This window comes from Musa acuminata, chromosome BXJ2-4 (assembly GCF_036884655.1).
Source record: "Musa acuminata AAA Group cultivar baxijiao chromosome BXJ2-4, Cavendish_Baxijiao_AAA, whole genome shotgun sequence".
Lineage (NCBI taxonomy): Eukaryota > Viridiplantae > Streptophyta > Magnoliopsida > Zingiberales > Musaceae > Musa > Musa acuminata.
In genome coordinates, this window is record NC_088341.1 from 42,970,733 (window position 1) to 42,984,507 (window position 13,775).

Below are 13,775 nucleotides of genomic sequence, written 5' to 3' on the forward strand. Positions count from 1 at the left end.
CCCTTCTGAAATTGATCCTGGCAAATTATTGTGGGGCATAATTGGTCAGCTATATTCTTCATGTGTGGTTCCATCAACACTAACACACAGTGACAGGTAGAGACCCTCGATTGTTTCTTTATTTTTTGGGCTAGGAAGGAAGGAGGAGCAAAGACAGCTCCAAGCAGACACAAATTGATTGGTTTCCTGTTCTTGTGAGGTTGGCATCAACATTAATCTGCAACCTCGCGGAGATGCCATCTAATCCCTGACATTATCAACTGATAATATTCTACCAAAACCTCTCCTGACAGGACAGAAAACAGTACTGGATTCATATTCATCACTGAGGATGTATATATTAAATTTGCATGCCATTAGTAACAGAGACGAAATATGTCAGGCTCATTGCTAGCAATGAAGGAAGATAGAAGAAACAGATGAGAGACAGGTGAAAGCAACTGCATGTCTCATTTCAGTATAGTTCACAACCTTCCAACTCAACTATAACATCATCTATAATTTGGCAGCACATTGTCCATACAAAGCTACTTAAGCTGGCTATACATCAGATCATGGAATCCCTGTTTGCATCACAAACTTAAACAAGGTCTCACAGTGTTCTTTTTGGAACTTGTAAAGCTATATAATGTGCTTTGCAGGATCTCACATTTGCAGCTAGTTTAATTCACAGAGGTGATTCTTAATTCACATCCACCACCAACTGCCTAAAATTGATTGGACTGGCAAATCGTTGAGATCCATAGTAGATGGCCACTCCTGCAAGCTTGGATGTTGCATGTGTTGGATGCAAGAGGTCCCAGAACAGGTAACGATGGCGTTCGGAGCAGTAGGTAGCATTTGGGGTGCATCCTGATTCGCCATTAAATTTTCCGGCTCCACAGCATGCAGTTTTGATCTCCTTGTAACCTGCAGATATCCGAACACAACGCGATTACATACATATGCAGATTTGATTATTGATCCAGTTCGAGTTTTCAGCCAGTGGTGTTCTTCTTGGATTCCATCCAAACTTGTTCTGATACTGCAAACAAGAAATTGTGGTTATGTGCATATATACCAAGTGCTGCAGGGTTTCTTATTATGCCAGACACCACCGCGTAAGAACTTCCAACAGAGTACTTCATCCCTTTCAATGTTGAGCTAAGTCTGTGCATCAGCAACTTCACAGCTTTGTTGAACCCCATAGACATTTCATTCAAGATGTCCAGGCAGCCACCTGTAGGATTTAGGCTTCTTGGATATGGGCAGCATCCGATCGGTGGGACATCAACTATCCCAAATTTCCTTGCTCCGAGAACATACAATGCCTGCAATGTTAATTTCAGGATCATCATCCTTCGATAGGTCCATATATGTATGTAATAGGATGCAGGGAAAGAGAGATATGACCTTTAGATGGTTCTCATACTCTGAGACAAGAGCACCAATAAATCGAACTTTCTCGGTAGCATTCGGAGAGCTGTTTTTCGTAAAATAGGCAAATATGTCATTGCCACCGCTGCTGATAAGGAAGATAGATTTAGACAGCAAACGATACGTAGGCTCAGAAGCAATTTGTGCCACAATATTCGATCGTATCGTAGAGAAATATTGAATTTGCTTTGTCATGGTAATGGTGCTTCCCTGATGCATTTGTCAGAAACAGATCCCTGGTGATTATTAAGGAACTGAGACTTCAAACTGAGGGTTCAAAGGATCATGCTTACAGTCGAGTCCAGAATTCCTGATCCTCCCGAAGCAAAATTTACACCTTTTAGTCCTCTCAAGATTTGGTGATTGGTCTTATTTGTAAGGGAGAGGAATGGTGGAGGGCTCCTCCTGAAGCCCATATGGTTGGCTGAACGAACACAAGATGGAAGAGGATAGTTAATGTGTCCCATATAGAGAAAAATGTACATGACGATTATTTCCATTAGGCACATCAAACTCTTGCATTGCTTGAAAGATTTCTAATAGGAACTATTTAACTTGGTTCTTTATGCAGATGCAACTTCTTGATGCCCTTTTGACCACCCTTTACGATTCAACCATCGTTAGACCATTCGATTAGATCGTCACCTAAAGATCCACACCATTTCTTGTAGCTAATGCAAACTTCCTGTGGAGAGAATGGGGATGGGCAAAGTTTATACAGCATGGCTTACCTAAGAAGTCAATACCATTGTAGCCATTGCTGAACCTCCCTGTGGGCCTCGAGAAAGGGAAGTCGACGCCGTTGTGGGGGAAGTTGGCCTTGGCGTTGCTCCCCGGCAAGTAGTTGTTGTTGCCGACGTCGGCCGTCGAGTCACCGAAGACGTAGATCGCCGGAACCTTGGCAGCTTCAGATCCTGCAAATGCAAGCGCAGCAGCAACCGGCAGGAGATGGAGGAGGTGAAGTGGGAAAGGAGGAACTTCCATGGTGAAAGCCAGATGGCTGATCTCCAAGCGGAGTTGCCACCGATCAAAGGAGTGGCTCTTCTATAGACTTTTTGGCTGGGCCATGAAGGACACGGTGATTCAGAACCTTTGAGCAAAGCAAGGCAATATGGACAAAACTAAAGTAGAGTGGGACGACAGTAGTGGCTTTGAAGGTGGTGTCTGTCACTCAATCAATTGCACCGTAATATATATATTAGCATCTACAAACCCATGCTTATCAGGTGGCATTTGGCTCTTAAACTATCACAAAGCAAGGATCTCTAGTGTCAAAAGTTGCATCATGGGCCGCTTAAAGCGATGGGATATCTTCTCCAAGAACGATGTGAGGATCTGCTTTGGTAGATTCAACTCGCCTTTAGAGACAGAAATAACACCAAAGCTTTCTAGTAGAAATAAAGATGGTTGAACTTTAACTCTGCCGGTCGTCTCTTGGCACTGTAGGAACTAAAGGATTGGTTTGGAGCCATTGCCTGCAACTGACACAGCCCGAGAGAAGATGATGTCGACTTGCATGACTCTGGACCTCTCTCCTTCTATACATGTGAGCTTGAAATTATTGCCTCCATGAGGTGACAGCCTCTGCGCTGCCAAAGCAGGTAATGTTTTGCTCGGAAACTGTGCAGTCTGGGCTTTCAATCGAGTAGCCTCCTTCAAGTAGGAGACTCACCGGAAAGATTTAAAGCTCTCTTGTAATAATATAGTTGGAAGCATGACAGCATATTTCAGACTATTACAACAAAATTAGCAAAAAGGAAAAGGGATTACACTTATGAAAAGCCTCCCACATAATTGATTGAAACTATAGAGCCTAACTGGTAGCTTTGTATAATGATGGACTTGAATCATACAACTTCCATGATCTATACGAAAAAGATGCGTGCACCAACCACAATGGGACTCCTGACACAGTCTTTTACTTCGGCCAGCCGGACTTGAATGTTTTTGATAACTCATGATGGATGGTGGCGAGATAGCGTGACTTGAAAGGTGGCACAATTAGATGTCAGAAAGCTGAATCCTTTTTTTTATATATATTTTTTAATTCGTCTTGTCAGTCATCTTCAGTTTTGTTTTCAGTGTTGTTTCTTCATCTCTCTTGGCTGAGCAAGTCAATCATCTGGAACTTTAGGTTGTGAGATTGTCTCCTCAAGTATCAGCTCGAGAAAGCAGCAACAGCAGAAACCATCACAACATGTTCTAATCCATGAGAAATATAGAATCTGGATGCTTAATTTTAATCCCTTGAGAAGTTAAACAGAAATTTAGTCAGACTGATTAAAAGTCAGCTTTGGATTTAAGACCGTAAACCTGTGCACGAGACGCGACAGTCAATATCAAAAAAATGACAAACAACATAAGAATATCGAAGAAATGACGAGCAACATCATAACTAGAAATGACAAACAACACAAGAACGTCGAAGAAGTGACAAGCAACACGACAAGTCATGAGAAAATTGACATTACAAACAGACAAAAAATTAGATCATATACATATATATATATATATATATATATATATATATATATATATATATATATATATATATATATATATATATATATATATATAATATAAAAATTTTACATAGTAATATCAATATAATAAAATTAATTATAAAAAATTCTAATAGATATTCTTTTTGGAGTCTCATCATTTTCTATTATATAATATCTCAGAAGATAGGATATTAATCCTATCATTGACCCTCTCAAATACAAGTAGGTCATACATCTTAAAAAAATATATAACGAAGGGATCGTTGATAAAATAATGTAAAAGATGACATGATTCAGAAAAAGATTGTAATATAAATAATATGATACCATCCGAAAGGAAGAATAAAATTGATCACTAGGAAATGTAAGATTATAATGCATATAATAAAAAGATATATATTTCAAAATTGTAGTATAAATAAAGTAAATAAAGTCACTAATAAATAAATAAAATATGAAAAAGCTATAATTATAAGATATTTGTGTTGATTTATAAAAATTTAACATCTAAGATAGACATATAAATTATTCATCATCGGTTAAACATCACATTTGATTTTTATTTGAGTATAATTATTTACTTGAGACGAATAATACTTCTTCTCTTTCAAAAAAAATCATTGAACGGATCCCGAGGCAAAACTCACTAGAAACGAAAAATATACAATGCATGTTTTTTTTTTTATATATAACAATGAGTTACATTATAAAGTAATTTTATACTATATATAAGAAAATTATCTTATATTCTTCATATGATCTTAGTCTAATAAGAAATAAGCGAGGACTATATTTGATAACTCAAATTTCTGATGTTATATATATATACAATATAATAAATGACATCAATAAATCGATGTCTAAATATATCCATAAAATATCCAACATATTCAAAATTTGACAAATCCTCAAATTAAAGTTTTGATGAGCATAAAGCTATAGAAGTATCTAAGAACTTATTGACCCAAAAGATGATACTATTTTTTATATAATCTTTGAGATTGAAAGTATATATGGACAAATTAAGATAATGGATTCCACCATACACATCTTAGGAGGAGAATAATTATCTCAAGAGGCTTAGTTGGCTTCAAAAGATTTTGACATTTATAATAGTAAATACCTTGTTATTTTGTTGCTTATGTATTTGAATTATTATCAATAGATGTAGAAAAATTAATAAGATATATCATTTTATTTTATTTATTATTACTGATAATATATAAGATTTTCTCAACTGAGAAAATCTAAAAAAATCCTCTTTCTGTATAAGTAGGAGAAGGACATGTTAATGCATTCAAACTTCTTTAATTACTCATACTCATAAATCATCTTCTTCAATTGCTCGTAATCATAAACCATCTTCTGCATTTAAGGATGATGATTAAAAAAAAAAATAGTGTGGGAGCAAAATCACTATTCATATAGCTAACATGATTGATGGTGGTGAACTATCGCATTGCTTGCTTGCTTACTTTTGGATATGAAAATACTTATGAGTTCAATAATCATCAAATAGAAGACCAATCTTGCAGCAATTGTAATCGTATGCTAAACTTAGAAAGGAACATATAAATTTGATTAGTTTGTGGGTTTGTCAAGATAAATAATACAATAGAAGAATCAAGCACAATATAGCTTAATTGACAGGGTTAATTACATATTACTCTTATCACTGATTATTTTTAGTATTTTAGTATTTATATTTTTAAAAAGTATATTAAAATATGTATATTTATAAAAATAAAAAATATTAAATACTTTATATATGATTAAAAAGATAATTTATAGGATTAAAAATAAATAAAAGAAAAATTTATTGCTGAAGTAAAGAGGTTAAATGTTTCACTTTCGCATAGAGGTTTCAATATAATTTTTAAAAATATAAAAAATAAGATATTAAAAATAATATATAATTATCTCTCGAGAAATATATGTGTATATTGTCAAAGTACTGTTTGATAAGTTAGACAGTAACATACTCGAGGAGGATAAAGAGCCTCAGATACAGGCCCGATATTGGCCCAACAAGTAGCCCATTAGGTTTCAGTTGTAAAGGGCGAACGTGAAGCAGTGATTTGGATCACCAACCTTTCAATGGCCGTGGCAAATAGAGTCATTCCCCACGGATTGGTGACGTGCCCTTCTATTTTCATTTTTTATAGAATCCCGCCTCACTGCATCTGTGCCTCATCGTTTCCCCCCTTCCGAACCTTAACCCTAACATCGAGGTAAGAAATCGCTTTCCGTCTCGCCCCGTTCGATCTCGTTTCTTCGGCTTTCTCACCGGATCGATCGCGTTGCTTGCAGCTCTACACCATGAGAGGAGGCAAATCGAAGGCCGCGGCGTCGAGAAAGGATGGCGACAAGTGAGCCCGCCCCTTCTCTTCTCTTGTCGTTGTTGTCGTTTAGGCCGGTTTTCGGGTTTCCTATTAGAGATCTTGATATTGTGTGCCTGTGTTGGTGATCTTTTGTAGGGTCGCCGGCAAGAGGAAGGCCGCCGGTGACGAGGACAAGAAAGCGAAGAGAGGGAAGGTTGGCAAGGACGCGAACAAGCCAAAGAGGCCTCCGAGTGCCTTCTTCGTGTTCATGTAATTTTCCCGAGGCTTGCTACCTCTTTTATGCCTATTTACCCCTGTTGAAGGTCATTCTATGGTGCTCTGTTTTAATAGGGAGGAGTTTAGGAAGACGTTCAAGGAGAAACACCCTGACAACAAGAAAGTGTCCGTTGTAAGCTAATTTCTGTTCTAGATTACTATCCATCGTCTCAAAGTCGTCGTTTTACAGATTTTTATTTTTATCTTTTTTAGCTTTTTCCTGATTACTCTGCCTGATTGCTGAAATGCGTTCTTATGATTTTAGGTTAGCAAAGCTGGTGGCAACAACTGGAAATCCATGTCTGAGGCCGTAAGCTTTCTGTCTCAGTCGAACATGGCCTCTACATTTTACCTTTTAATTCTTATTTTTGGAATTTTTTTTTAATGTTTATCCGTGTTCTTCAAAAATTCAGGAGAAGGCTCCATATGTAGACAAGGCGGCCAAGCGGAAGGCAGAATACGAGAAGAGCATGACATTATACAACAAGAAGCAGGTATGTCTATTTTTCTTCTAATAATTCATGTCCTTTTTTTGGTTTCACCTGTTTAGTTTATGAATGACACAGTTGTGGAGACTTACTAATGCTTTATCTGTACATTTGATATTGGTTATTTTTCTGTTTTTTGCATTAGTCTGAGGAAGTGGAAGGAGAGGGTTCTGACAAGTCTAAGTCTGAGGTGGATGATGAAGAAGATGGAGATGGAGATGGAGAGGTGATTTTTTCCCTACACTAATGTTTATGATTTGTGTAATTTGGCGTATATGGTTCTTGTCATTGTATTATTTCCCTAAACTTATTACAGGAAGAAGAGGATGAGGAGTAAAATTGGCAGCAATGTGATCTGTGGAAGGGCCCTTTTCTTTTCTTTTCTTTCTAGTTGTGAAAAAAGGGATAGTTCTAGAAATCAAATGCTGTTGTGGCTTGTCCATGCACTGGAAAGGAAACCATGTAGCCCTTTGGCCTTTTAGAGGCTCCTCTAACCCTTTTTTCGTATCTTTTTTGTGAAAATACTAGTAATGGAATATCGACTTTTTCTTGTATCATGTGTTTCTTCACTGTTTCTTTTTGTTGTTCGTGATTGTAGTTTGTGCTTTCAATTGTTTAGAGCATTGTATTATTTCCCTAAACTTATTACAGGAAGAAGAGGATGAGGAGTAAAATTGGCAGCAATGTGATCTGTGGAAGGGCCCTTTTCTTTTCTTTCTTTTCTTTCTAGTTGTGAAAAAAGGGATAGTTCTAGAAATCAAATGCTGTTGTGGCTTGTCCATGCACTGGAAAGGAAACCATGTAGCCCTTTGGCCTTTTAGAGGCTTCTCTAACCCTTTTTTCTTATCTTTTTTGTGAAAATACTAGTAATGGAATATCGACTTTTCTTTGTATCGTGTGTTTCTTCACTGTTTCTTTTTGTTGTTCGTGATTGTAGTTTGTGCTTTCAGTTGTTTAGAGCATTCTGCCATCACAGTTTCCGTATGCAAATGCTGCAAGGATCATTTTATTTCAAATTTGATTAATGGGGGTGTTTGTGGGTCTTGCTACATACATAATGAAAGCTGATAACTAAGCTTACAATTATTATGACATGAATTGAATATATTTCCAAGAGAAAGTTTACATTGGTGTTTCTCATTATTTTTCTTAATGCAGTTGAAGATTGTTGTCACATAACATTATATGAATGTTGAAGTAGCTTTAGGCAAGATCTACTGCAACAGTATATTGTAAGTTTATCAGGCAAATTATATATTATCCTTATAATTAATTCTTTTTAGTATCTTAGTTTTTTTTTTTTAAAAAAATATATATATATATTTATTATTTATGAAAGTAAAATATTTTATCTTGTTTTTTCTTAATTCTGTTAATGAAAATATTACTAGTGATAAATCGAAATGAGATAGAATTAGTATATACTCAATAGTAAATTATATAAAATTTTCATTAATAGAATTAATGATGTAAGGCAAAACAGGATTAGATATGTTAATATAATATTTAAAATAAAAATAAAAATTAATATATTAAAGATAATGTTTAATTAGTCTTAAGTTTACCAACAATCTGTCTAGTTTTGAGAACGAACATGCACTGTATTCTTGAGAAAAGCAACTCTGATGTTTCCGGCACTGGTTGATCAATCACAATTTACTAAGGTGATCAGCTATGACCAATGTGTTTTCAGAGAACAAATCAAATGATTCGAGTAATTAGTACCAATGATAACATTCGAAGACATTAAATGTTGCAACAAATAATCTGTGCATGAGATATCAAGCTGTGAACTGCAGAGGAGTTCACTGGCAAGGGACGATGGTAGGATCCATGGGTGTGGAAGGGCTTCGATCGCAGAGTTCTGGATTTATCGTGATTACTCCTTCATCCTGATTAAAGAAGAAAAAATGATGATAATTGGTTATACTATATTAAGGGAATTTTGTGATTGAAATAAGATGGATGAGAGAATTGATAAACCTTGGCAAGGTTTCTGAAGAAGGTAGTGTTGTAGTTGCCTGTTGGGAAGAAAGCCTCCATTAGATCTGCTAAAACCAGCTGTGGCTGGGAGATGGCTCCATCAAACCAGTCTTGGAAACACATGAAACCATATGAATTAACACACACAGTTGATACAGGAAGCCATTTACTTGCACAGGAAGCAGACACCATTAGCATGCATAAATAAACATGTAGAATCTCATAAAAGCCCTCAGCTTGACATCATTACAACTCTCTCATAGAATTACTGAGCATTTGATGATATTGCATCAAAAAGGATTTTGATAAATAGATAGATTAAAAGCCATGCATGAGTATTTTGACAAGAATAATGATGGTAAGTTGCAGTACAACTCTTTTACCACAATATGTAATTTATTACTCGACTGCATAATCTTGAGAATTTGACTTAGCCTCCTAGTATGAACTCACATTTGATTCAAAGCATAGAGAACTCCTATTATAGAATTGAGAAATATGTTGTGAAAGGGATAATTTTCATTCATTCACGGGATAAGTATTTATACAGGTTTTAAGAGAGAGATTTTTCTCAATCATATAATTAAATCATGCAATCATAGATTGTTTGAGGATATAAAGAATACAAGAATATCATTGTATGTGTATTTTTATCATAATCTTTTATCGCCTACCGATGAGATGAATTCAGTGAAGAATGACTTACCAACGATTACAGAATTGTAGACCCTCTTATCGTAACGCCATAGCCTTTGATTGGTCAGAAAGACAAACCGGGAGCTGTCTCCCGTGTCCATGTTCTCCAGAAATGTCGATAACTTGTATTCTGCAGGATCCAATGCATATGTCTGATCGATCACAACATCCAACGTCTGATCACAGAAAAGAAGCCTTTACCTACCAAGGTTTTGATGCTGAAACTTAACTGCTGTTCTAATTACATCCACACAGATGATGAATATAATGAAAAGAACTTCCTCTCGAAATCTTTTAATACGGCTTGAGCTTCCATAGACTACTATTTAGAGGATTTGCAATTCATTGTTTAAGATAATAAACTCCAGTGCACAAAAACATGTGATGAAACCTTACACAAAGGATCGCATGGAAATTGTCCATATCATCAGGATCTGAAATATTATAGCTATTGTCGCTGACAGTGTCATCAATGTTCTCTCCTCCTGCATCCCTTACATACTGCAATGGGGTATCTAAAATAAGCAAAATGCTGTGCAATTCTTTCATTATATGAATTCATAAAAGATACAAAATTTCCTACCTGCAACTTATAACTTTCTTTGGCAAAAGACCATATTCCCTGCAAAGTTAGAGACCAACAGGTTTAATACAAACATCTATATCATCTACATAAATCTAAACTGCTTGGTTGGTCAGCCGAATTCAAATGTAAACTATTAGCCATGATCTGACACACAAAAGTTTATGATAAACCTGGTTGTAATCCACCCATGCTACGATCGGCTTGAACTTGGTCGTAAGGCTTGCAGCAACTTTTGTTAAGCATATATAGTTTGCTTTAACCTGGAATATTTTACTAGTTAGAGATGCATAGAGATGTCCTCCAGATGATAAACAATTTCAAATTTGTCACTGTGTATCAAACTATTTACCCTGTGTAGATCTTGTACATAGTTTCTCAAATATGAAGATAATACATCTTATTGTTATGGGTCTAAAGATCAAAGGATAAATAACTTGATGCAAAAAGAAAAAAATGACAGAAAGTGGAAGCCAAAAGTTAGGCTGGTCTTACAGCATCATATACTGAATTTGCTCTGACTTCTGAGTTTGTGAAAGTAGCCAGGTACTTGATCCATTCTGCTCTCTTTAGGACATCCATGATAGAAACCAAAAAGCTCTATTAGAAGTGATTATTTCCTTTCATATACATATATAAGGATTTAGATAAGATCAAGAATCTTTGCAAGAGGTGACACTAATTCATGCACTGTCATAAGATGTATAGATTACCATCTTACCTGCAAGGGAGTCCTTTCATCCAGTGGTACAAAAGCTGCAAAATTGCAGGCTTGTTCTTCTTCTACATTGCTTATGAAATGTGCCGTGAATTGCGACAGTTGTTGCATGTCTTTCTTATTGACTAGTTGGATACTACCAGTAACCAATAATTTAAGAACACACTCCGAAGTAATTTGGTCTGATGTCATTGCCTTGAAGTTACCTAGCAGACCCAGCAACTGCAAGTAACACCAATTAGAAGGGAAGAGAACCGAAGGCATAGTGCAGGCTAAGACGGCACATGATATTTATGGACTACTCAATTCAGATTCCACAAAGCAACTTTTGATATTCGCAGTAAACATTGTTACTTGCGCAGGAACACTCCTCACCTCAAAGAAAGACACTGCGAAAGTCCAATGAGAAACAAGCATTAGTGTTCCTCTTCTGATCAAGTAAAATAAAATGATATGTATGACAAGTTTTTAAACACTTTGTTTAAGCTAGGAAGGTACATCAGGAACTAAGAAAAGAAAGAAATATTCTGCAAGAAGAATTGTCATGAAAGTTAATATATTTCCTAGCAGTTATCTGGATTTAGAAATGTGGAGATTACAATGAAGTAAAAGCTAAACATATGATAGTAGGCCATGATCAAATAGCATAAGCTTAAGCTTATGGGTAGCACTGGTGTCCAATACTTGTAATCCTCAGAATTATATTTCCCCAACAAATGGCATCAGAACCAGGCTTGGTCACTGAGTTAGGTTGTATCCATGTGCAATCAACACATCCAAGTCTTTCCCTACTTGATGTACTTCCTGGAAGCTATCTCTCAATATTATCTTCAGGCAATGACAGGATGACTATGTGCTCATAATCTTGAGCCTCCAGGTTCCTCTCAGGACAAAGTTCCAATCAGGACCATACATTAGGATATCAATTAGATCTTAGGACCAACTAGGATAATTTTGGGGTCATAAATTAGATCAAAATCTCTGAACTTCTTTCATGCTTGATCTCTAAGCTCCTTCCATGGATTCCCTATTCTCTCTTTTGGTTGCTAGCAACTGCAACCACTCTACAAATACTTCATTTTCAGCTCAAATGATACCACTGAAACAGGTAGCTATCTGGATGACACAGCCATTGGTCCAAACATAAGGGTGATGCAACATTTACCATCCACATCTTAGCAGCTGGCTACCGAAATTGATCTCAAGTTGTGATGGGTGGATAGTGGATCTTCAATTCCTAACAAACAATGCAGCACTTATGTAACAAGTAAAGATTTCCTATGCAATGCAGACAAGAAAGCATTTGCTGATAATTCTTAAGAGGCTTAAAGGTCCACCGACCGAAGGTTTATGGAAGGAACAAGGAGGAATACCGGGAAGATTCGTAGTGTCGACAGAGTAATTGGAGAGTGGGACGACGAAGGACTTGATCCTGCCGGTGCAGTACTTTGTTCTTGCAGCCATCCTAGAATTACTCTTTAAGATCGCACAGTCACCCAAGAAGAACAAAGTGAGCTACAAGCAGAGGGAATAATTGAAGGCTATGGAAGAAGGGAAGCTCTCACCTGCATGAGGAGGTAGCTCTTCCCATCAATGCTGTTCTTGATGACCTTGAAGCTCTGCCCATAGTACACATGGAACAGCTCCGCGTCATCCACCCTACAAATGTTGCCCACCACCGGAGACGCCTTAGCCGCCGCCTCGACTGGCAACGCGAGCTGGTACAAGGCTAAGAAGAACAAGGGCAACCAAGATGAAGGAGCCATCACTGGAGTGCTCTCCCGTGACCAGAAAATTTCAGCTTTTGTTGATCAGTGTTGTCCGGGTGGGAGATCTCCTTTTCCTCCTCCTGGATTGGAGTTGTTAGCTCACTGTGACCAGAAGAAAGCGCCAAGAACAAGCAGGGGAATTCATGTCAGTGCCCGTGACTCCCTGTTTCTCCGTGCGAGACTTTGGACAGGGAGGAGGAGGACGCATGGCGGGCTCTTTTTGTCGCGGCGTCGTTTGGTTTCGGATTCGGGGGAGCCTTTTGGTGCTGGTGCGGTACAGCATCTCGCGAGAACACTTTGTTCTTGCAATTAAGCTCCCTCAGCTCGAATAAATGCGGAGCGGCGAGTCCATACGATAAGATGGCTTCTCTCTAAGACATATATATATCTCTCTCTCTATCAGTCTACTCCGCGCGGTGGTTCACGTGCGTGGCTGTAGCAGATGACAGACGATGAGCATGGCGCGACCAACCATACCTGGAGGTGGAAGATGCAGTACAAACAAACACCGGCTTCTTCTCCATGCGCTGCGCATATATGAGTCGGCTTGCGAAGGCATGTGTCGGCACGAGCGCCGGTTCCATCTTGCGCTGGAGATCCATCGCACAGATGTGGATCAACGCCGCCTCTGGAGATTACGCGCGTATCTAAATAGGAAGGTCCGACATGGAACTTAGAGTGTGTCACCCCTGTACACATCACGGGTGACTCGGTTTCTCACATGCTTGATTTGGGGGGGTGAGATGTGGAAAGTTTCAGGGGCATGCGTTGGAATCTTCTTGCAGTGAGCTCAACCTGAAGCTTCGTTGGAGTCGAGCAATGGAGCCCACCGTGACACTCAAGGTCAGAATGAAGAGGTTGGCTTGAAAGGAAAACCTCACACGGCCAGTGGATGACACCACATTACTCTCTCCCTTAGCACATCTGCTGCCTCGAATCTTGGAGAAAGAGTATGTGATCGATCATTTGGTTGCTTCGTACTCTGATCTATGGAATCAAATTGGTTCGTCTTCATCCGTCA

The 13,775-nt window shown here is 37.8% G+C and overlaps 3 protein-coding genes across 3 annotated transcripts; 1 reads left to right on the forward strand and 2 right to left on the reverse strand.

Moving 5' to 3' along the window:
* Window positions 1–431: 431 nt before the first annotated feature.
* LOC135611041 (GDSL esterase/lipase At5g55050-like) lies at window positions 432–2,537 on the reverse strand. Its single transcript, XM_065106294.1, has 5 exons — window positions 2,148–2,537; window positions 1,710–1,840; window positions 1,393–1,626; window positions 1,061–1,310; window positions 432–909 (listed from the first exon to the last, which is right to left on the reverse strand). The coding sequence occupies exons 1-5, from the start codon at window positions 2,398–2,400 to the stop codon at window positions 683–685; spliced, it is 1,095 nt and encodes a 364-aa protein (XP_064962366.1). The 5' UTR covers window positions 2,401–2,537; the 3' UTR covers window positions 432–682.
* A 3,517-nt stretch (window positions 2,538–6,054) lies between these two features.
* Window positions 6,055–7,559, forward strand: LOC135609238 (HMG1/2-like protein). Its single transcript, XM_065102343.1, has 8 exons — window positions 6,055–6,151; window positions 6,231–6,289; window positions 6,398–6,511; window positions 6,593–6,650; window positions 6,783–6,827; window positions 6,931–7,011; window positions 7,151–7,231; window positions 7,322–7,559. Exons 2-8 carry the CDS (start codon window positions 6,240–6,242, stop codon window positions 7,340–7,342), a joined length of 450 nt encoding a protein of 149 aa, XP_064958415.1. The 5' UTR covers window positions 6,055–6,151; window positions 6,231–6,239; the 3' UTR covers window positions 7,343–7,559.
* A 1,087-nt stretch (window positions 7,560–8,646) lies between these two features.
* LOC135611044 (uncharacterized) lies at window positions 8,647–13,015 on the reverse strand. The gene is made up of 11 exons (XM_065106297.1): window positions 12,551–13,015; window positions 12,359–12,461; window positions 11,361–11,374; window positions 10,989–11,207; window positions 10,763–10,834; window positions 10,441–10,530; window positions 10,268–10,306; window positions 10,081–10,185; window positions 9,695–9,860; window positions 8,989–9,098; window positions 8,647–8,897 (listed from the first exon to the last, which is right to left on the reverse strand). Exons 1-11 carry the CDS (start codon window positions 12,749–12,751, stop codon window positions 8,811–8,813), a joined length of 1,206 nt encoding a protein of 401 aa, XP_064962369.1. The 5' UTR covers window positions 12,752–13,015; the 3' UTR covers window positions 8,647–8,810.
* Window positions 13,016–13,775: the final 760 nt, after the last annotated feature.

Bases quoted from the DNA above. Each gene is read 5' to 3' on its own strand.
- LOC135611044 (XM_065106297.1), bottom strand. From the start codon at position 12,751: ATGGCTCCTTCATCTTGGTTGCCCTTGTTCTTCTTAGCCTTGTACCAG. The intron at 10,835-10,988 runs GTAAGATGGTAA...GATGTCCTAAAG, and splicing joins ATGAAAGGACTCCCTTGCAG to AGAGCAGAATGGATCAAGTA. The intron at 8,898-8,988 runs GTTTATCAATTC...TTCTTTAATCAG, and splicing joins TCTTCAGAAACCTTGCCAAG to GATGAAGGAGTAATCACGAT.
- LOC135609238 (XM_065102343.1), top strand. From the start codon at position 6,240: ATGAGAGGAGGCAAATCGAAGGCCGCGGCGTCGAGAAAGGATGGCGAC. The intron at 6,290-6,397 runs GTGAGCCCGCCC...GATCTTTTGTAG, and splicing joins TCGAGAAAGGATGGCGACAA to GGTCGCCGGCAAGAGGAAGG. The intron at 7,012-7,150 runs GTATGTCTATTT...TTTTTGCATTAG, and splicing joins CATTATACAACAAGAAGCAG to TCTGAGGAAGTGGAAGGAGA.
- LOC135611041 (XM_065106294.1), bottom strand. From the start codon at position 2,400: ATGGAAGTTCCTCCTTTCCCACTTCACCTCCTCCATCTCCTGCCGGTT. The intron at 1,627-1,709 runs GTAAGCATGATC...CAAATGCATCAG, and splicing joins CAGGAATTCTGGACTCGACT to GGAAGCACCATTACCATGAC. The intron at 1,311-1,392 runs GTCATATCTCTC...TTAACATTGCAG, and splicing joins AGTATGAGAACCATCTAAAG to GCATTGTATGTTCTCGGAGC.